This window comes from Paramormyrops kingsleyae, chromosome 2 (genome assembly GCF_048594095.1).
Source record: "Paramormyrops kingsleyae isolate MSU_618 chromosome 2, PKINGS_0.4, whole genome shotgun sequence".
NCBI classification, from domain to species: domain Eukaryota; kingdom Metazoa; phylum Chordata; class Actinopteri; order Osteoglossiformes; family Mormyridae; genus Paramormyrops; species Paramormyrops kingsleyae.
The window spans coordinates 15431899-15455083 of record NC_132798.1 but is presented as its reverse complement, the minus strand read 5'-3'; the positions used below and the strand labels follow the sequence as shown (position 1 = coordinate 15455083).

Genomic DNA, 23185 nt, shown 5'->3' with positions numbered 1-23185 from the left:
CGGGATGTACAGTGTTACGGTCCGGTGTCACGCTGGGGGGGGGCGGGGGGTGCATCGATTAAAGTTAAACAGATCTGCTCCTGACATCAGCACACTGTTCATCAGCAGCAGTTTCTCTAAACAGGCCCCCCCCCCCCCCCACACACCATAGAATTTATAACACTGACAGCCAATCAAACCATCACTGCTAATATGCATCTGAATTATTCTGAGTGATCAGCAAGGGGTGGGGTGGGGTGGGGTGGGGTGGCGTGGATGGATAAATCTGCTTTCTGCAAAAAGGCGTGTCCATCGACGTTAGGGTCCTCTGAAGGTGGCTCAGACAGGGTTCCGGGATCAGAACACGCCTGAGGGCCGTCAGTTACAGTACCATCTGAAATAAAGCAAAAACATGGCAAATCACCACGCAAGTCTAAAGCATTTCCACGTCTGGTCCGGAGGAGATGGACAAAAGAGGAAGATGATGCTGATGAGAGTCCACTAGGGATGTAACGATACCATTTGCCCACAATTCAGTATGCATCGTAGTTTTGTGGCCATAGCAACGGCAAGGTTTCTGTATCCTTATATCGTTAAAAAATCAGATATAAAATCGTATATTGTATATAAAAAAACACATCACCCATCAATTAAACAATTAACTCTTTATTTTTCCAAATAACCGCATATTTAGCTTGGCAGCAATATGTTCCCTTACCCAGTAGGGGTGTCACGGTACACGGTATATTATCGTTATGTTCGGTACGATACCACGGTATTACGATAGGCCTGTCATTTTCTTACACATACCAGCACCAATATAAGATGGTGTTTTTTCCCCACAAAAAATACATTTAAAAAACTGGGGTCGTCTTATTTTCAAGGGCTAGAATTCAAATCTCAATATACAACAGCAGATGGTGTACCGAATGGTTTGATATAGCCGTGATACCTACCTGAACCACAGGCAAAAGGTATTCTTACATCGTGAGAGTCCACGAGTTCCATGTGAATCGGCTTAGAAACAGAAAGAGGGAAAGTCCCTATCAGCCGGGAGAGCGTCCCCTGGTGGTCCAGGCTCAACCTGCCCTCCGAGGATCTTTTTTTTGTGTGACGCTTTTTCCGCTTTGTGCTGAATATGTCTGATGGACTGAGCATACAGTCCGTCGGCTCCCAGGAGGAGCTCCAAAAAGGGCACCGCTTTTCCTCCCGATTACCAGAAGCAGCTGATTAACGCATGATAAAGGGTGCAGAAATGATGGTTATCTGACCACCACGACCGTTCCCTGTGGTTCCAACTGGACCAGCTTTAAGCGAGCTGATCAGAAACATGACACGCACTCTACATCCGCTCCGTGCAGGACCAGAGACAGGCAACGTGCCGACGGGCATACAATAGTTTCCTCATTTACGGGGGCTAGAGGAGAGAACCATGCAGGAAAATCCGACAGAGAATTTCCCGCCAACAATGGGGATGCCAGCTCTAAGTCGATTGGTTCACTTTCACTAACAGGTCATGCAGTAAACGAATAAGCAGTATTACCAATCCACAGATGATTACTCATCCTGGGGGGATTTTCAAAAGATACAGAGAAATGTGCACTTGTTAAATCAGGAAAACGGGAAATAGATTCCAGTGTTTCCCCGATTGTGTGTTGATTAAATCAGCTTCTGTGGACGAGGTTCATCTGGCTGTTTTACATAGAGAATATCTCCCTTAATGCTGTTAGATTTCTTGTGCATATACTGAAATAAACAGTAATTTCCTTGAAATACTGTGGATGAAAACAAATCGGTTGATATTAAAAAGAATTTCCCACAATCCTTCTGAACAAGTTCTGTGAACTTTTGTCCCAACTCTCAGTTTCTGTCAGGCTGGCTGCTGAGATGGTACACTGACCTATGACCCCCGACGTTAAGCACTTCCTAGCGACAGCGACTGGTTGCCCTGGGCTTGTGGAGCATGCAGTGGAAATGGGTTGTCCAGGGCACCTGAATATCTCCTTCTCCAGAGTATCCATGATTCCCTTGCTCAGCTGATGAGAGTGGACAGGGGGCACAGGAGTATGACAACTTCAGGGTTTGAGAAGAGAAGGTCTTCATACAGTGGTACAATAGAAGTCAACACCAACATTCCCAGTACCAGACATCAATAGAGACATCTACGTTATATTCTAACAGAATCTAAGTGTATATCAGTTTGTAGTAAATACATGTACTGTACATTCCCACATGGACCCCTCAACTACACACATTTGGTATGTTCAGTTCCAGGAATGCTCAGTTCAGTTGAGTGATTGCTTATAAAACCTGTCATTATCCAGAAGGTAACAAGGCACGGAAACAATCTGGGTCTGACATAGGAGAGCAGTCACGGAATGTAATAGTCCATATCGGCTTTTCTTCATTATGATACTCACCTGCAGTCACAGACTAAGATGTAAACATCAGAAGATATAGGCCGGAAATGGCTTGATCCATGGTTGAATCAACCAAAGCACATTGTGATCCCCTGCAGCCCGCCCTCTCTGTGACGGCCCTTCATCACGGCCGGTCCACAAACACTCTGTGTTCTGCCCTAACATTGAGGGGTCAGGAGGTATAGATGTACTGTGACCATCCAGTCGCCGCTGCAAGCAACGGAAGTGAGCAGGCATTGGGTGATGAGAGAGGACAAGCAGACACTACAGCGAGAGAGGTCAGGGGATGAGGGTGTGTGGACAAGAAGGGGTCAGAGGGTCAGGCTGAAGTCACAGGCGAGGGCCAAAGCAGGAACATAGAACCAAAACTGCTAGGAAACAGAATAGTGGCAAATCAGCAGGGCAGAACACCGAGCACATCAAGAAGAGCACTACCATCCTCCATAAAGGACAGACACTAAGTGGTGATGCCCTCTAGAGGATGGGTGGAGCATCGGATTTCAAATTCTACCACCTCTAAGAAGGCCACCTTCCTCCCAGTATGAGAGCAAACATGCCAGTGCTCTAGGTCCTGAAAAATCTGATGGCACAAAAAAATCTTTTACGTAAACCTCAATGAAGATGCTGGTACTGACATAATCACCCAATTAGACAGAACAGGCTCTAGTTTATACAGCTAATTGGAAATGGGACATTTGCTCACCTGTAGGTCACGGCATATTTAAACGAGGCATTTTTGTGGCAATGCTCTGATCTGTGAAGAGGCTGTGTCGTGCGCATTTGCCCGGGGAACAATGCAGAGGCTAAAAACAGCAAAGCATTTTGTTGTCTTATCTGAGTTTTTTTTTCTGTGATTTGACTTCCTCACATTCCCCCACCTAGCAGGTGGGTTGGTGTATGTGCGCCTAGCAGAAAGAAAACGTTGTCAGGCAAACCATGTGGTCAAGTGAAGGGCAGGCCGGGCCGCTTGGTGGCCTGCTGACACGACTGCATGCAGGCCAGCAAGCAAATTTCTAAAATGTAAACAGCATTTTGAGTGGCCAGTCAAGTAGTGCTTCCCATATAAATATTAATGAACATTCCCATTCAACTTATTCACTGGCCAATCAGGTAGCACTCCCATTATGAATATTAATAAGACCCCCCTGCCGTTTTACATTTCAGAATAATTGCAGTGGGCAGACCTCTGAGTGGGTCTTTTTCCAATGCACTTGGAGAAGCCAGGTGAACTCAGTACACCGAGGTGCACGTGTGTAATAAAAGTATTTTCATGAAATACTCCAAGCCAGGATCTTGGGATACGGAGCAAAGCGATGACACAGCAAATTCAAGTGGGTTTATGCAGTCCTTCAAAGCTACCGCTGGAGTCCCCCCCCAGACTGGGAATGGCTCAGTCTGAGTATCCTGCAGCCTGCCCAGCAGCTCACTGGAGCTTTAACAGCTCATCTGAATTAATCTGATTGACTGAGTGTGTAGTGTCACCAAAAGCAATGATCAATGCAAAATCAAATGGTATACAGGGTTGTGTTACAGTGATAGCAGCAGTGTCCCTTATGACCAGAAATGGTCCAGTGCAAAGCTGAAACCACAGCACCCCTCTGTTGGGACACCGCACTGCGTCATCGATCTACCCGGGCAACCCCGACAAGCAGGTGGCTCCCACGAACCAGAGGTCGGGATGCCGGCCTCCACGTGCATGCTGATGATGCACCCTAGATTTGCAGCTGTTCCGGGGGGGGGGGGGGGGGGGCACGTGGGGTGGAATCTTACACATGGAGTGGGATCATGCAAGCTCAGCACCCACTGACCCCTACGGAGAACCAGCAGCAAGGGAGGCAGAGAGAATATTCAGGAAAGAAGAAAAAAACGAGTGATGCTGAGATCAGGCTGGTCTCAGACACACCGATGGCAGGATGGCGTGACGTACTCTGCCAAGACCCCCGGGCGAGGACGGGCAGTGCCAACAGCACACTCTCAGGCAAACGGGCCCGACAATGTCTCTGCCAGGGGCAGGAACAGCCTTAAATCCAGCAGCGTGACCAAGAGCACAGAAACTTCCAGAAGCCAGGTGGCCGACCCGCTGGTTCAGGAGAGAACATTTTAATCAGCACCTGACTGACAGCTCGAACGCCAGCTGAGGTGAATTACTGTTCAGATAATGAGCTCAATAAAGCAATTAAGGGCAGAGCAGAGAAGCGACCGCAGCAGAGGGCTTGTCAGCCTGATCTGCACGTCCCCTTCCTACATTTATATTTAGATCACTGCATTTTCCCCATCACACTAATTATTGATCTGACTGGAGGTTTACATTAAACTAACACCATATGTGACGTTCAGCGGGTTAGCAATTTGTGTCTGTGTCCAGAAGGTTGTGGGTTTGAAACCCCTGGCCGATAATCATATCTCTGTTGAGCCCTTGAGGAAGGCCTTATATTTATAACAGACACAGAGGTACTGCAAACTGGCGGAGACTGCTCTCTGACCCCAAAGCTTTCCTCACTTTGGACAAAAAACTCTATGCTTAACTTAATAATTGCAAATGTATTCTAAATTTAACTAATGATAAATTGCAAAAGGTTGATAATTATGCATGTATACAAACAAGCTGTGTTAGATAAACACAAAAATGGTTGAATATAGCTTTTATATAGCACATCTGTTATTAATAATTGACTTTGGTGACAATTTTTGGGCCTGCATTCATAGGCCGGGGGGGGGGGGGGGGGGCATGTCACTGAAGACACGGTCCCCCAGCCAAGATGTGCTCGAGCTGAGGAGTGCCATTCTGACGCCGATGGGGGACGCCACAGCAGAGACCCCCCCTGCCCCCCAGTCATAAGGCTCTCTCTATATCCCTGTTTAATTTTCTTATGTTGCAAAGGCAGAAACGGCACACACTCTACACGTGTAGTAACCAGTCTTTCAGGGGTTACCAATTCTCGGGAAGGGGGTCGACTGTTGTACCGCTGAGGCCGACCTCTCCCATTAAGCTTCAAAAATGGTTAAAACTAAACACGGAACAATTTACTTTAATGTACCTCTGAACACATAGAGGCCATTAACTGCGTTCACTGCGCTAAGATGTTCCAATTTGTTCCCCTCTGCCAGCGTTTGTTGGGTAACATTTAATGGCCTCTCTGAACGCTGAGTTGATGCGGTCTAATGGACCGCCTGCCCTGGTCCCCGTCTGGTCAGAAAATCATATTTTCCCCAAAGCATATCCATCCAGGAGCTTATAATCTAGAGCACAAAATATTTTTAGCCTCTTAGCTGAAGAACGTACACAGAAAGCAGTATATGGAAGGACATGTCATACAGAAAGGTGCCCGTAGATTACAGCAGTAGCTAATGTCGTATAAACATGTTGTATAAACATTTTATCACTGTGACACCTCAGCTAACTGTAGTGGTACAACAGCTGCTCCTAAACCATTAAGGGCGACTGGTTAATCGTCAGGCCTCAGGCAGCTCGTTTGTGGTAACGGCGTTTAACGGTTGGGGGTTGTCACCTGGCGCGTCCCGCGGCTAGGGGAGTCATTTCCGAGGTCCCCGAAACGGCCCTCAGGGGACACCATCAGGACCGGTGTGGGGTCATGGTGGGTGACAGGGCTGTATGGTGCTCTGATGGGGGGGGGGCATGGGAAACGTGGGGGGGGCTCGCGGAAGGCCCTCTCGACCCCGCGAACGGGAGCCGCAGCTGACATGCCGAATCGAACGTGTCGACGGTGCACAGCAAAACACGGGGAAGGAGAAAGAGGCATTTAATCAAAACACGTCTCTGAAGAGAGAGTGACATTTACAAGGTGTGCGTGGGGGGAGCGGCGGGGGGGGGGGGAGACGACGAGCTATTAAATTTTAATGAGCGAATTAAAGCGGCAAGCCTGGGGCTCCGGCACGGTGGCCCCACCCCCTCAGCGCACAGCTGCACGCTGCCACCGCCGTCGCAGGCCCTGATTGCTTTTCGGGCTGCGTTGGGTCCCCCAGTTGTGCCATTTCACCTGCAACGCCTGTCCCCGGGCCCCCATTATATTAGCTCCCTCCCTGGGGGGGCCGGGCAGGGCTGGGGGGGTCGGGATGCTGAATAGCGTGTTCTAATCAACGTGACACGATAACCAGAAGAGAGGCAAAGCGGCGAGACGAGGCTGCAGCGATATTCCGGGATGTTAATGAAGGCAGGGTGGGCGGGAGCAGCTCACAGTGCCTGTGAGGAACATCCACAAACATTCAGATCCATTTATATGCTAATCTGTCTGCAAGAGGGTCCGGGCCGAACACCGGTGCGAGGGGCGGCATAAATCATACAAAAAATTAATTAATTTATCAATTTTAAAACTCCCCCACCCCCCCCTCCACATCTACCTGGGGAGGCTTTATTGCCACAAATATTTGGTTAAGCGTCTTGGAGATTGCCTGGGAAATTGAGTCCTGTTGCCATTATGCGAGTCATCCCCAGGCAGAAAACGCATCTTGGGGGGTGGGGGGATGGGGGGGGTCGATCTCTGGGGTGGCGGCAGGCTGCGGCGCCTCCTAGGGCCACCGGCACGCACCCGGACACGGCAGACTGACGTCTACGCGTCACTCCTTTGCAGGGGAAACCACGGCGCGTGCCTGCCTACCTCACTTCCTGTCTGTTTATTTCCAGCACTGTAGTTCCGTAAGGAAATACACCAGGCGCATGAATAAAGTGTGAATGCAGATGTGGCAGAACTTAGATGGAAGGGCTTATGAAATCCCGGCTTGTGAGCAGATATGCTAGTCAGAAGATAATACAATATTATAGTCATACTTCGATTTGAATTTGTGTGTTTTGCCCCCCCCCCCCCCATCTTGCTGTCTGTAAGACACACAGACAGGTGAGAGCAAGCTTGGGGTCACAGCACAAGGTCAACCAACATCCAGTACCCCTGGAACAATCAGAATAAAGGGGCTTTCGTCAAGGGCTGTCAACTGTCAGCTACTGGATTGGAACCAACAACATTCCGACCGGAGACGCAAGGTCCGAACCTGCAGAGCCACACAGAGCCCCATACTGGACCTCCCAGAGCGAGGATACCAGCGGAATCCTGCATCAGAAAGTGGGAAAATACAATAAAGTGATTAAATCAGATGAGTGTGAGTGATGGCATCATTTTGTGTTTCTATTAAACAAAATAATCCGGCATAAACGACAGGGCAATATAGAAGCTAATAATGTAAATGTCAGCAACAGCATGTAACCTGAATGGAGGACAGAGAGGAGAATAACAGAAGTGTTGGAGGGTATAACACAAGTGAGGGGGGAACAGATGAGTCTGTCTTCTTTAAGTTCACTGAATCCATTTTTCATTTACGTCGCGTGTAATCCATTAAGTATTGATGTAAATGTAATCAAATAACGGTACAAAAAAAACCGTTAATGCCACGGTGTTGTTCACAAGAGTTCCCGGTTTTCCTCAGGGTTTGCAGCGTCTCATATTTAATTCTAATTTCATAAGCAGGACCGAACACTGATGCGATAATATGCATGCCGGCAAACCTGAGAAAAGCCAGACGAGCGGGTGAAGCTTTCCGTGGGATCTGGGGGAACAGGAAGGGCGCCGTGCATTTGTAACAAAGCGAGACAAGGATCACGAGTCTCTCCTCCCCCGAATCCCAGTAAGGGCGTGTGAATGGAAAGACAGTAGTGATGGCGGAAAATCCACAACACCCCCTTCCAGACCTTCTCAGTGAATCATTTACATTTTATTTTTTTGGCAGATGCTTTTACCCAAATCGACATAAGATCAAGAATGCAGGGTCAGACGCTCTCTGGGGCAGTCGGGGTTAAGGGCGTTTATCAAGGGCGCATTGATGAATCCACACTGCTGACCCGGAATTTGAAGCAACAACCTTCCCATCGCAGACACAGTATCCTAACCGGCAGAGAAGACACACCACCACCAATTAATCTGTGGGGAAGATCACAAAGTCTGCTGGGTGGAACTTATCAGGGACTTTTAACTCGAAGTTTTGATATAATGAAGATATTCATACCCATCTGGATCTCAATCAGGAGTTCGGAAGTGGGGATCTCATTTTGAGGCTCTAACAAGGCCAGTAAAGCACTAATTTCCAGTGCGATGGTCTCAGAATGAGGCCTTCAAGTCACACCATACGTCTGAAGGCCAGGGTGGATTTACAGTACTGTGGATTTTGGTAGGGTGGAGATTGTGCGTCTAGGGAGCCGATGTACCTGCGACGTTGGGGTGGTAGCCCGAGATGGAAAGGCTTCTGGGCCCGGCTCTCCAGTAAGCTCACTGCTGTTTTTTTGTCTCTTAATTCCTTGATGCCAGGTATGAGCTCTGGCTGTGGGCCTTCTCAAAAGACCCCTGATGTCTCAGGATTTGGTAGGCGGAGTGCCCTGGGGTTTATTTAACGGTGAAGCTGGTGATTGACACCAGCGCTTACATGCAAATACACCAACATAGGCAAAGTCAGTTATTTCCTCTTATTACATCACTTCCTTAATGAGATGCAGCCAATGAGAAGCCACTGCACTGGACACAACCATGTGCAGACTGAAGAACTAATGGACTGTCTGCAGAGGAAGCGGCTCACAAGCCCTATCCCATCCATCCGGTATGTCGTCTGGTGACTAATTTAGCCATCGCCGTTGAGCACACAGTCACCTCCTGCATGGCAGTTCAGCTCCTGGGGTCATTTAAATTCAGAATATATAGTGTGGATTAAATCTTTGGTTTCACAAATAAGCCATAATACCATAATAAAAGCTTTTAGCCACGAGAAGTGAGATTAAGGGCTGCGAACAGCTCCACTTCAGTGCGACAGAAACAGCTGTTAGTAGCAGTACTTTAATCAGCGACCTTGATTATGATACGGTTCTCTGGTAACGAGCGGCGAGCCCCCACCGAAGGGAGCGAAATGAGTGCCAGCCCCCACAGGGGTGACGAATGTTGCCTAACAATAGGCACTAATTATGCTGCTAACATAACATAAGCACCTGAACGTTAGCCAATCCGAGCGAGGACACTGGTGGACACCACACCTCCGTGTAATGGGGTGGTTATTATCACCTGATTGGTCTGAATCTTACCACGTAACTCTCTTTCCCACTTAATGGAGTCGCACCCCCTATCTGCCCCCCCAGAGCAACTCCAACGTGGTCACGTGATGACACCCCTGCCCCCTGACCTTTAACCTTGACCAGTTACCATACAGAGCCAATCAGGTTTCCCATAATCCACAGCCCATACCACAAGCTCTTCTGCTAAAAAACGGTGACAGAGACAGAGAATTTTATTCCGTGTTATTTTTTACTTCAGCCTTGACCTTGATAGTCATTTATAATTCCGTACAGGCAAAATGTTTTTCTCAGATGACTGATAAACAAAGTGAGCAGAGGGATAAACATCAATCTGTGACAGTATCAGGCTTGCCGGCATGACACACCGCAGGTAAAACTGTTACGGGACCAAAAAGCCAGTTGTGTGACGCGTCGGCATGCTGGCAGCTCGGGCGCCATTGAAAGAGACAGCAGGAGGGGGGGGGGGGCGCTTTTAACCAAACAGCGCGTGAGTGTCAGAAATGCACAGATACTCACGACAGCCAGTCTCCTGGAAGCTACACAGCCCCGACATGCTGTATTAACAACGCGCGCTGCAAACACAACTTTCAAGGGCAAACAAGAAGAGCGGTACGGGAGAAGTGGACCCCCACCCCAGCCTGGCCCTGTAATCTGGGTGTCGGGGCAACCTAGGGTGATACTTTGGTTTAATACAACCCCCCATCCCCTCCGTAATTTATGCCCATGCTTCTCTGCCATGCTGGGCCGGCGCTGGACTATAAGTTTGCTCTCTAAGCATGAGGAGAAGCAGCCACTATAGACACAGCGGATTCTGCCTTAATTGCCCAGAAATATCCGGCAGACTGGGGATTCCCGACACCAGCCCACAGCAAGGATTCCACGGGGCTGCAGAAAGCTGGGGGTTTTGAGCGGGGATGGTTAATGCCCCAAAAATAAACTGCACATTTTCAAGCCATGCCTGTTTTAAAAAAAGGAAATGGCAAACTTATTAAATGTGTCCCATCGATAAATCTGCCACCAGAACCTCCCTCCCCTACCGCAGGTCCACGAAATTTACTGATCCATGAACTTTTCACACAACATAAACTGATCCATGCTCATCAAAAGCTTGGGAACCCCAACTCTAAGTATCAAGATGATTTGAGAAGAGCGGTGTTACTTAGTATAGAAAGTACTGACTTAGTATTTTGTCGTAACAGAAGGTTCTCATTCAATATCCTGTGATACCATAAAGTACTCACTCAATATCCTGTCTTAACAAAAAGTACTCATTCCACTCCATTATGGCAGAAAATACTATATATTTACATTGCGTACACCACTGTAACCAAATGTTAATTGTATTTAACTGGTAATTCAATTCAGTTCAATTCAATTTCATTTGTATAGTGTGTTCTCACAACATTACGTTGTCTCAAAGCGCTTTACAGCATCCCAGAACAAAGCCCCCCCAGTGAGCAAGCCAGAGGCGACAGAGGCAAGGAAAAACTCCCTAGAAGGATGAAACCTTAGGAGGAACCAGACTGAGCGGGTGAGTCCATCTTCCTGGGGTTGGCAGGGAAAGTCAAAGTCCCAATTCCCAGTCTTAACATATGAGACACAAAGCGGGTGGCAGAGAGGTGATGATAGGCAAGTGCTGAAGCTGCTTCAGATGGCAGGGCGAACAGTAGTACAGCAGAAGGGCATAACAAGTAGTACTCATTGTATATTCTTGTAACAGAAAGTACTCTTTGTTTTTGAATTGTAACAGAAAGTACTCATCCTATATATTCACAACAAAGTACTTATTGTGCATGAATTATAACAGACAGTACAGTATGCTATTGTGACAAAAGTACTCATTGTATATTCTGAGAGAACAGGTTATGTCCCTCTGATATGTGAGGCAGCTGTACCCCTACCCAGTCCTAACCTTAATCATAAGTAACCAAATAAAATTTTGGCATTTTTAGTTTTTTGATTGCATTAACAGATCTTTGTGGGGACCTGAAAAATGGTCCCCACAACATCGAAAAAACAGGCTTTTATTAAATTGTGGGGAACATTTGCTCCCCACAGTGTAATATAAATATAATCCACACACACACACACACACACACAAACACAAACACACACAGTCGCTCTGTCATCCCCCGACGGCTGTCTGTTTAGCGCTGGTCGCGTTGAGCTTCCGTTCAAAGGGCTGCTTCGGTGAGCCTAAACGCTGCGATAAGCCCGTCGCCATGAGAACCACCGCTCTGAAAAACACGAGCGGTCTGCTTCGTTCCACAGGCTACGGGACGGCCCTGATAGAGGCCCATCTGAAATGTGTCGGCGAGCATATTTACATTTTGATTTACTCTCCCTATTTCTCATCCATTTCAGGGCCGCCACATGAAAAACAGCCGTTTTTTTTTTTTACACGATTTTGACATTTTGGAATGCATGCACAAAAATTAGATTTTTTTGACACCACACTTGTTCTCGGCACCTCTTTAGGTACCAGCCGGGCCTCAGAACTGCCGTGTTAAGCTTAGATTGTGGTGTTTCTTTGGGTGCTGGGACATGATGTGGGCGATTTGGAAAGACAGACGGTCACGAGGTCATTTGCTTCTGCAGGACTCGAGGTGCCTCGCCCTGCAGCGTATGTGAAGCCACTGGGATCAGTGGCAAATGACATCTACTGGTGCGATGTTGTGGTGTCACAGACTCGTGAGCACCCCCTATGGCCCCCATTGATCACTCAACAGGACACCCGCTCCCCCCACCCCCACCAGTCCAAAGAGTTCCTCAAGTAACCCCCCGCCCGCCCCATCCACAGAGTGATACCTGAAAAGCCTGGACTGCATAGGAGCAGGGGTTCGAGGCGACCTCGCCCCAGCGGGGTATTTAACCCCTTCAACACCACTGCCCCCTGGAGCATACTAAACCACCTCAATTACCCCACAGTGTCAGGGGCATCTTACGGCACATTATGATGCATGAGGGTAGCACACTGAGACCTCGGTGCTGCCCTCTGGGAAAGGGCAGAATTACCCCCCAGGAGGTAATTGCCCCCAGGTTAAATAGCACCTTTAGCTATAGCAGTTTGCTGTTACATCATCATGAATGTGTATTAGCAAATGGTACGTTTTCTTCTGGGAGCACGACTTCAGTAAGAGAATCTATCAGCTAACTGGCTGCTGTCGGTACATATTCAGGCAGAAGATCATTTCCACATTTACTCAGCTCAGATGGCAGGGGGAGCAGAGATAAGGAAGCCACGCGCCGTACCGCTGTCACATTCGGCTTGCATCTCAGCACAGGCGGGCCGCGTCGGCGAAAAAGCGCTTAATGGACTCCTCCGCAGGTTTCCTGGCTCCCTCCCAGCCGGGAATCCCAAACCCGGAAAGGCTCTGCGACCCAGTGGTGCAAACGGAAGGCGGCACGGAATTAGCATGATAAAACGGGGGAGATATCAGCACCAAAAACAGTGTGAAGGGGCAGGACGGCAGAGCAGCCATGAGCCATTGCTGTTTCTTTGGTCACACAAGTGCAAGGCAGGCTGGGTAATGGGTTTAGTACCTTCAGAATAACCATTTTCGGTGCACGTGATGTTATTGTGGCCACTTTCTGAAGGCTTCTGACCATTCAGAGCTGGAACAAACATGTCTACACTCCTACCACTTCAGGAAAAACCTATGCAATTAATCCAAGCTAAATGGGAGTTTTTTTAAGTAATACTTTCTATGAATGCCATGCCCATAAGAATCTATGAATGCAATCATAACACATTATAATGCAGTCATGAAGCATTATAAACTTGGCAATACATATTTATAAAAAGACATAACACATTATAGGCATGTTTATTATGCATTATAAATGCTTTATGAAGCTCTCAGGCATAATGCACTATAGATACCTTCGTAATGCAGTGCAAAGCATCATTATTGCTTATACCAATTGATATAATGCATTATGAAGTTATCTATAGTGTATTATAGATGCAAGCTTATTTGGAGCTTATGACATATTATAATGCATTATGGATGACAGCTGTAAGTAAAGTGTTACTGTCTCATATGTCGCATTGACTTCAGATGAGTGTAAAACATTCTGTTCGGTGAAATGCTGGGTTGCCTAGTTCCTGACAGTAGGAAGAAAGGGGGCATAAGTTTGATAGACAAGACAGAGACAAAGCATATTACAAACATTAAATAATAAATATCTACGGTGTGCAAATCAGCGGAGGCAGTGCAAGTGTCTATAAATCTATATGTTTGCGTTAAGCAGCCTGTAAGAATTTTGGTGTGCAGGTCCTATACACTGTGCTCCTTTTAGGCCAATTTTGCCCGTGCACAGAAGTTTTCTTTAGAATCCGTTTTTTTTTTCTTTCCCTTTTCACACCATATTAGTTCTCCATATTTAAGCAAGGCAGCATAACAGAGATCGACTGACATTTAATCGAATCCACAGCCGAACTGGACGAAAGCTGAACCAAACTGCAGGCATCAAGACGGCAGAGGAAGGGGCATCCTGAGAGGCAAAGCAGACACGATCAGAGAAGAAACCAACGCCATTCTGACGGCAGACAGCGGGAGGATCACGAACACGCGACCCAGCGAACAGCAGAGACTACGTGGAATTTCATCTCGACTATTGATTTCTATTTTGTTATAATTGCTATTGATCACTGCCGTAAAGATGATTACTGCTGTAAGGACAAGGGCAGCACTGCACCTAAAAATAACACGTCCATTGAAATTCCATTTTCTATCCAGGAGAAAAACCGTAATTAAAATATGAGGTCATATTTGAGAAACCCAAAATGCCAGCATGTGTTATTCTTTCTAGCCGGAATCAATACTGGAAAACAAAGTGGCCTGCATCACACTCATACACTAAAACGTTCCGCTTCGATTCCAGAGCAATTAATCGCTGCGTTCAGCATCAGCAACGATACTCGGTGTTAAGTGTCAGGAGGGGTTACTGCACTCGTTCAGCGCTTGGAGACTTTTTGTCAGAAAAATCTGTTTCTTGTGTCGTTTTCGAAACCGGCAAAGACAGGAGAGCGGCAAAATCAGAAAATGAAAGACAGCGGCGCTCGTTCGCGTTTGATTCCCACGTCCTGCGAAGAAAATCATCGGCGAGGCGCTGCAGACACGCAGGCGGGATCCCTGGCAGTTTCGCACAAGTTGCATCATTAATTTATCGTTTGCGCTCCGAAGTTGTCCTGAGGAAAATTATCAGTCGTTCTCGACTCTAAATGATTGACTTTCACAGGAAAGTTCCATGAGCTTTTTGGAGTGTTAATTAGCCTTCGTTTGGCCCGACGTCACACACGTAGGGGTGGGAAAAGCCTGCCTTATAGGGCGGCCTACACAAACACATCCTCAACGCCTTATTTATGGAGCGCTCAAAGCTGTTCACTCACTCACACTCTCGCTATTCCCTGTACAGAAAAATCTATGTTTTTCGTTATATAGTGGATCAGTCAGTGAAACAAGATAAGACTTTTGACACAAATACATGATTGTAACCTAGCAACCTCACATTTTCTAATAGTGAAAAACAACAACATAAAATAGATTAAGTAAATAGGGATGTGTAAGTTAATGATTATTTTATATGTAATATTTTTATTGTTATTAATAAATTATTATTTAAACTTGAACAACACCAGTCTTTTCAGAGATTGGCAATATATTCTTAAAAATACATTTGTGTACATAGTTTCCCTTTATGATATCATTATGTTATTTGTATTTCAGGCAATCAGCTAACAGCAGACAACACCTTCGAATTGCATCATCACATATATCATCTGCATGCTACAATTTGCAGTCTATTGTGAGTATTTTATTATATAATGGGCAATTTTGTGCTGAGAAAGACAAGCTAAAATAAGATAAGGTAAGATGAAACTTTATATATCCAAAGGAAAATTGGCATTGCTTATAAAGAATAGAGAGTAAAATGTAATAGAAGAATACTATATAATGCAAATATCCAAGAAAAATAGAAATGGAAAAAAACTGCAAATATACAGAAAAAGAATTAAAAGATTAGGTATGTAATTAAAGCGAATGAGTAGATTACTACAAAATGGCAGACATACTATATAAGACTTGTTTCTGTGATAGGGAGTGACAGCCTATCACTTCTGCTAACTCACTACTCAGCTGTCAGCCATGTAGCTGCCGCAAATGGAGAAAAACGTTGTGTTCAGACAGTGCTTAGAAGGTACTGTCACATCTACGGGAAGTGAAAGTGATCCAGATTTGGCAGTGTTTGTTCTCTGTGTGAGGTCTGGAAAACAGCTGGTCTGAAAACCAGTCTGCTTGTCCAGGTGTATAATGCTTTTGCCCCAAAGCTAATCAAATAGAACGTGCATGTAAATTTGGTCCAGGATAGAGGTCCACTACCAATCAGGACCAATCTACCAGGGAACAACAACTTGCCCTACCCAGGACATGGCTTTTCCTCAAAGAGTTGTAAGCTATGTGTAATTGAAGCACTACTGAGGCCCAGAACCTTAATCACCACATTTACAGGCACACAGAAGATCCATAGGTTTGGAGATACAGTGAATTAAATGGCACAGTGAGACGTTTCTAGCATTTTCTCATGGTTCCTGAAGTAGGAACTGAATGGAACACAAAGGAGATACTTCTGTCCTTCACCAGCTGTGAAGGTTTTGAAAAGGGGCCTGGTTAAGCTCCAGGTGACCCATGTTGGAGCCCAATCCTCCAGTGAGTCTCTGTCAGCCATCTCTGAATGCCCTCCTCTGCCCCTCCACAGTTGCTGGGCATGGGAACCAAAAAGGAGGAACATGCAACCCAGAAGAAGGAATGGAACCAAAACAAAGTCAAAGACCAACAGAAAAACGGACGGTGGCCATGACTCCTCCAGGCAGCAGATCTGGTGCCATAGCAACCGGCACACATCTGAACAACAGGGAATCAACGCCTCATCTGAAAAAGGTGAGGAGAAATATGTAATAACTCATTCAACGTTTCTGGCGGACACTTTAGCTCACAGGAGTCTCTAATGCTCCCACAGTGTCCTTGATAACAACTTTATCCTGAACAGAGGCAACAATAATCAAGTATTTTTTTTTCCCATAGAAAACCAAAACAATATTTTACAGTTCACATTCTCCCCATTTTTACAGACAGATTATTATTTTTTCTGGTTCCTCAGTTGTCTATAATGCTCTCACTAGGTGCATTCCAACAACATGACCCAGGGCACCACCAATGAAAATTCATCTCTATAAATGGGCATAAACTACCGTGCCAGTGTCTTAGGGTAAAAATGCCTGGATTTGGTCACCTCTGCCTTTGTACCATAATTCTGAACTCCCGTTCCTTTAAGATGTCCTCCACGGCCTAGCCTCCTTTAATCTGACATGAATTAATCCATCTCCAGAAGATGTTGAACCTGAGACGAAGGAAATTGCGTACGGTTGACGCGATTTCAGATAGATCCCTGTGACGGATCTCCCGGGAGGCGAAGACGAGACGGGCGGAATCCAGTCAGATTTATGAGGACACGGGATTTCCTGAGGCGGCTGTCATTGTGTTTGCAACATAAATTATTTAGTTACGAGAATATGGGAGAGCCACCCTTGTGCGCTAAACGTGCACATTTATGAATGATTTATTCCCGTGCAGGCTTCCATTTGTCACCGGATCGGTGACAGAGGTGGTAGCGCTGACGAAGCCGTAAATCCCTACCAGTGGCTCAGGAGGAATCAGACTGGAAGTCACGTCAGCCATGCCGGCAAATCGGGCGGAGAAGGCTTAACCCACATGGGCGCTCCTCGCATCGCTCAGGAGCTAAGTGACAGTCAAACTCTACAGCAATCACACATCTGTTGCTTGTGGGAGTTTTACTTACACAGTAATGTTCTGAGGGCAGAAGGAAAAATGATTGGCTCAGAGAAATGACCAATCAAGTTGCAGAAGAGGTGGGTCCAAGCAACTAGAGGAGGCAGGACCAAGACACCTCCTCTACAATCTGATTGGTTATCTCTCTGAACCAATCATTTTTCCTTCTGCCCTCAGATAATTTTTGTGTACGTAAAACTCCCATGAGCACATCTGTTGCCTTCACCCCATGTTGGGTGGACAGATAGTCAAGCACATGGAAACTAGTTGACAGGTTCCGGTTGCCTAGTAGTGACTGATACCAGATTGGGCCAGTGTGAGCCAGATTGGGCGATGTGAGGCTCAGTGGGTTAGCATCTGTGATTGGAATGTCCTTAGCCTCAAACAAAATATAAAGGGTGCCGATTGACTTGAAAGTGGAAAACAACTTGGTGGAGACCATTAGGCATTATTTACAAGAGGGCAGGCCAGTAGGACAACAGCAGACACACACGATGAATTCATCTAAACTGAATGAAGGCAGCGAACCTGCGAGGGAGAGCGTGGGAAAACAAGCACGCCTCTTGTGAAAATATTCATGCGTTCATATGGAAGTGTCGTGTGGAATCCACCGTGGCGGAAGCCGCCGGCTTTGATCACCGGCACCCCCCTTCGCATTTTCAGCAGCGGGCAGGTAGGCGCCCTTTAATATTTCATTGCCTCCGCGCCCTCTGACACCACAAGAAGTGCGGCACGTGGCGAGCACCCAGGGAAGTCCCTGGCAGAGGCCGCTAGACTGGGAAGACATCAAGAGCACCTCACCCCCCCCCCCCCCCATGACATTCATGATGCGAGACGGCGCCAGTCAGGAGACCTTGGCGGGAACGGCAGCCTCAGCATCTCCCCTTTTGGGTTCTAAGTCGGGATATAGCAGGAGCTCACCTCGCCCCCCCTTTCCGGACTTAGAAGCTGTGGTTTCCATGACGACCTCGGAGAGGAGCGTGAAGGCGAGCGGGCACTGGCTGTTTCGAGGGTGTTTACACTTTGGATGTCGAGCTCTGAGTGCCGTGAGATGCCACCGGCGGGGGAGTGCTCTGTGTCGCTGCAGCTGATGGAGAGTTAACACCATTATTGGGGTAGCAGTGGGACAGATTAGGTTCTGGAAGTTGTGCGTGGGGGGAGGGGGAATCTGCACACTGCCAGTCACCGACAGGTTTAACTCAAAGGGGATGTGTGCGTTAGACGAGTGCGTAAACCAGCGAAACCACTGAAATGTCAGCGAACCGCAATTCCCAAATAGTGGGATTTAAAGCATTGATCTCGCTACACTGTGTAGGAGGAATCATATTCCGGAGTTTAATTTTTTTTCACTTAATACAGAGACTTCCCCGCAATGATTACACAGGGAGGCACATGTAGCCTGAGATGTCTGTGAACTGACATAAACACGCATCCTCCATGTGTTTTACCGTGGTGAAACATTCCTCAGAAATATCTACCTATATTTCAACCTCGTGCACGTTAAGGCACCCATTCATTAGGAAATGCTTTTTTTTTCTGTAACCGCTGTTTAATACTGCCGGAAGGTCACACAGAGGAGATGAAGTGAATTGTAAACTGCGGTTGACCTGGTAAAAGGCAGAGTTGAAAAGCTCCGCTCATTCAGGAGTGTGTAAACACTATACATTAAAATGAGATATCTAAGTAGCAAGAAAGCCTTTGATACAGAGGAATATTCGAAAGAAAGGTGAACATTCAGAAAGAAAGTCAAGGCAGCCTGTCAGATTTCTAGAGAAATGAATCACCGTAGCAAGGTGCAGGTCATGAAGATCAGATCATAAACTATATGCCATAATAGCTCTTCAAAGAAAAAATGTGCCGTAGCAGAGGTTGCCTCACATTTAACAAGACACTAAAGTTAACCCTTTTGAAGTGTGTCCCCAAAAAAGTCACATCTGCCCATGATGTGTTATAATCAACATGCGACGAGGAAGGATGTGTTTATCAGATACAATGGGGAATTACAACACATCACCGGAAAAACGGACACCTTACACCTCGACCAATTACAGAAATAACAGAAGGACAGTAAAAAAGTTTTTTTCGCATTATTAAAAAACATAATATGAATGCCAACTTCAGTTCTTTCAACAGGGACTTCTCTGAGTAGGGACATTAGAGATATGCCTTTTCTATTACTAGATACCCTAGTTGCTAGAAAATATACAATAATGGATGTAAGAAAAAGGCAAAAAGTACAGAGCCGATAAATCAGCAGAAGCGTGATGGTGTATAGGGTAGAGTTCACAATAGAACCCGGAGATATTATTTATAAACCCTTCACAATCATCTCCAGGCAGCCTATTGAAAATGGCAATAAAATCCCTCATGGTTAGAATCTAAACCAACAAAAAAAGGAGGGTATGTTCAGAAACGCCTGACTAAATTGCTTAACTTGAAACTCAGAAAATATGGTGTAATCAAATAGAACTATTCTCAGATTTAACAAACAGACTAATAGATCTCCTGTGTCTGTTAGGGGACGATCCCAGCAGTGTTTCGCTAGGTCTGAACTTTTCATATCTTATAATAAGTACATCAGAACCTAATTTTTAAACTGGTATCAGTAGCAAGAACAAGAGTCATTGCAAAATGGGTTCTGGCTGACATTTGTCCAGAACGCACACTCCAGCATAAAAGGATGGTCTCATCGAAGCCTGAGCCTTTCTGGTCTTCATCTTAAGATCAAGATCAGTCCCAGAGTAGTAAAGTGAAAAGTATATATAATATATAAACGAGTATCAATGAAGGCCTCTCAAGTTCATAAACAGAATCAGAATTGTTTACATTGTGGGTATCGTGCAAAACAATCACCGTAATAAATTATATGCATAAATAAAATTTTGTGCCTAGTGCAGATAGTGCACATAGTGCAATGCAATGTAGCAGAAGGTTGGTCACATGGGCTGGGGGCACGGGGCATAATATACTTGGTGTGATGTAGCAGCAGGTGCTTAGATGGGCAGGAGAAAAGGGGCAGACAAAACCGGCACCTGTAAGGAGGATTACTGATATAGGGAGAAAAGCATTCAGGCGCATGGCTTTGGTCTTGATAGACCTCAAGTTAATTCCGGAAGGGAGTGTTTGGAAAAGTCCGCGCCCATAGAACATAGCACTACAAAAAAATGTCAAATAAATAATAACTCTGCAAAAATGTAGGTGATTGTACTGTAGGTGTGTGTGAAGTGTGTTATGCAAGTACCTAGGGTTACCAAGAGGACCTTCACGCAGCACGGTGGCACTGGGAAGGGTGTAGCGAGCGTAGGGCAGATGGCAGAATGTAGGGCATGCAGACCACATGCAGGGAGGTGTCCACTCCTAGGCCCCGCATTACGGGAACGGCACACAAGCCCCAGAAAAAGCACACAGCGCTCCGAGTCCTCAGTCGTCCGTCGACTCGTGATTCTCCTGCAGTTCCAGCCACCTTCTAAAGGGCTTAGGCATGTCTGGCAATAGTAGTGACTTCCGGTGGAAAACCACAGGCGGCAGAAGTCACATGGTCGGAAACGGCCGACGGTAACGGTGACACTGCGAGGTACTCAGAGACCGTCGGGCGGGATCCCTGACCAGGGAGGGCTGTGCAATCAAAGCTGCCCTTTCCAGTGAAGTGTGCCGCAAGGTTAGACACACTCCAGACTCAGTCAGGACCGTGACTTCATCCGAACGTTCTTCCCAATCGATTCAGCTTTCCTACACCCCCAACATTTCAGACCCCCATTAAGCAAATGTGATTTCTTACGGATAATTCAATAGACCTTCAAGTTCTGGTGTAATAACGCACCCCTACCCGCCACGAGCATCAGTGCCATGGATTATGGAAGGCGACCAACAGCAGTGGTTAATTAATACTCATTGTAGCTGTCCCATGAAGTACGGGGCAAATCCACCTAGCTTTTGTGTGTTAAGCGCACCTGCATAAACATCCCTTTTATTTCTGTAGTAATTTGTAGAGAGATGGCTGCGTGCCCCAGGAGTGTATTGTATGAGTGGAATAATTGAACAAAGAATCAGTTCAGTGAATCACTCCTAATTAACTGACATGTCAAATCAGTATAAATGTAACATGTACACAGCGCCAGCTCCCCTCCACGTTTCCCCCCCCCAAAGCCCCGCCCCTTTTTTCTGCCAATCAACTGTATAAAAAGCAAACTAGGTCTCTCATGTTAGACTCAGCTTTTCAGCCTCACTTGCCACACAACGGGGGCGCGTCTGCATCTAAAAACGCCCCCTATAGGGCAAACCAAATACTGCCTGTTCACCGTCTAGAGGGACTGTGCTGGTGCAGACTGAAGTATAGCACTTAGCATGAACCACTCTAGTAAAAATACCCGCTAGTCTTAATGGGTAAAATGGAAGCCAGTATGTAAATCACATTTTTAATATATACATTACCGTGTCTATACTGCGGTTTATTATATTTTATTTGCTGAGATGAACACTGACAGACTCTGAATTATGCATTTCACAGGACTGTGTCTATTTGGCCAAATGAAATGAATGCATTTCTGACCCAGTAATCGGATACGGTCCCTTTACCATCTGAGGTCACTGGGGTGACACCGGTACAGTCCCACAGAGACGCCGTTTACAGTATTAATTCTGAATCAGTCTCTGCACATCGGCTCGGCTGCCTGCCGCCATGGGGTAGCGAGTGCAAACACACCTCTATTTCGGTAACGCGATTTGCGAGGCCCCCAACGGGCGGCCTTTGCCCCGCCCGCTCCGGTTTAGACATCAGCCACAGGGACGTGAACACCAACCAATCAAAAGGCAACAATACTCAGGCATGCCACTCAGGTGTCACACGGCGCGGCCCATTTCACTGAACAAGGCCCCCACAAATCCGCTCCCTCAACCGCCATGTTTTACATGTGCCAGAGCGCAAACAGAGGGGTTATGAAGAAAATAGGGTACAGGCAGAGGATGCTGGGAGTTCACGCCTGAGGGGCTTCAGCTATAGACAGGAAGAGTGGGAGAATCTACTGGAAAACACACCTACCCCTGATCTGCCACCTGTGTGTTATTTGTCGATATTCTTGGTTGACAAGGCATCTCAGGGTGGGGAGCGGATGGAAACTCCCAGTGACGAGGAGATGCGAGGAAGCCCAGGATGCATGGTGACATCATCACACGGGTCCTCCGAAGAAGCACCACGTGGTCTAACGGTATCTAACATCTCCACCCGTACCTGCACTGTGTTGGGGGCTGGCCGGTTTGCATTTATTTTTTCCTGAAAGGATGACAGGGGCTCTCAAAGCCAAGGTGGATGTGGTCGCGGAGATACAGGAGCAGAAAATTAGTTTAGATAATTATAATGACTTGAAGGGTAGAGATAATGGAAATGGACAATTAGCTGTCTGAATATCTCCCACAAAAAAGGCCCGGTGTTACCCAAAGGTCTTGTCGTATACGGTTAGAGTATTTCTCTTCATTCCATCACACCGTTTACTTGCTTTTTATTCATAAAACGCCATTTACAGTATTTTCATGTCGTGATCCATGGTAAGAGCCTTTCCCAAGGTACAACGGCTTGCCCCACTGGGATGGGTCATTGAAGCTACGTCCAGGGCTTCTCTAGAGCCGGATGGAAGACTGAAGACACGGGAGGCTGTTTTAACCAGGAGGGGACATCACTGAGCGCAGATGTTGCCCAAGGCGATGTGAAATCGGTGAGCCGTCAGGATGACTGTGCGGCATGGCCCGTGGAGAGATCACGCCCACACTAGTGCGGCTGACGTCCCCGATAAAAAGTCCCCATCACTATGACTTGTCAGATGGCATGAAACATGACGAAAGGGCTCCCCCCCCCCCACTGGCCCTTTGGTGCCTCC

The 23185-nt window shown here is 46.7% G+C and overlaps 1 protein-coding gene across 2 annotated transcripts in view; it reads right to left on the bottom strand.

Annotated features, from left to right (window-relative positions):
• Nucleotides 1-240: 240 nt before the first annotated feature.
• Nucleotides 241-23185, bottom strand: part of stpg2 (sperm-tail PG-rich repeat containing 2) — a 44815-nt gene continuing 21870 nt past the window's right edge. Inside the window, exons 10-11 of one of the 2 annotated variants that reach the window (XM_072709232.1) lie at nucleotides 1972-2015; nucleotides 331-373 (exon numbers count right to left, since the gene is read on the bottom strand). In XM_072709232.1, the coding sequence (XP_072565333.1) occupies nucleotides 358-373; nucleotides 1972-2015 (60 nt within the window). In that variant the 3' untranslated portion in view covers nucleotides 331-357. Of the gene's footprint in view, nucleotides 374-1971; nucleotides 2016-23185 lie in introns of both variants that reach the window. The other variant, XM_072709234.1, reaches the window with a different exon arrangement.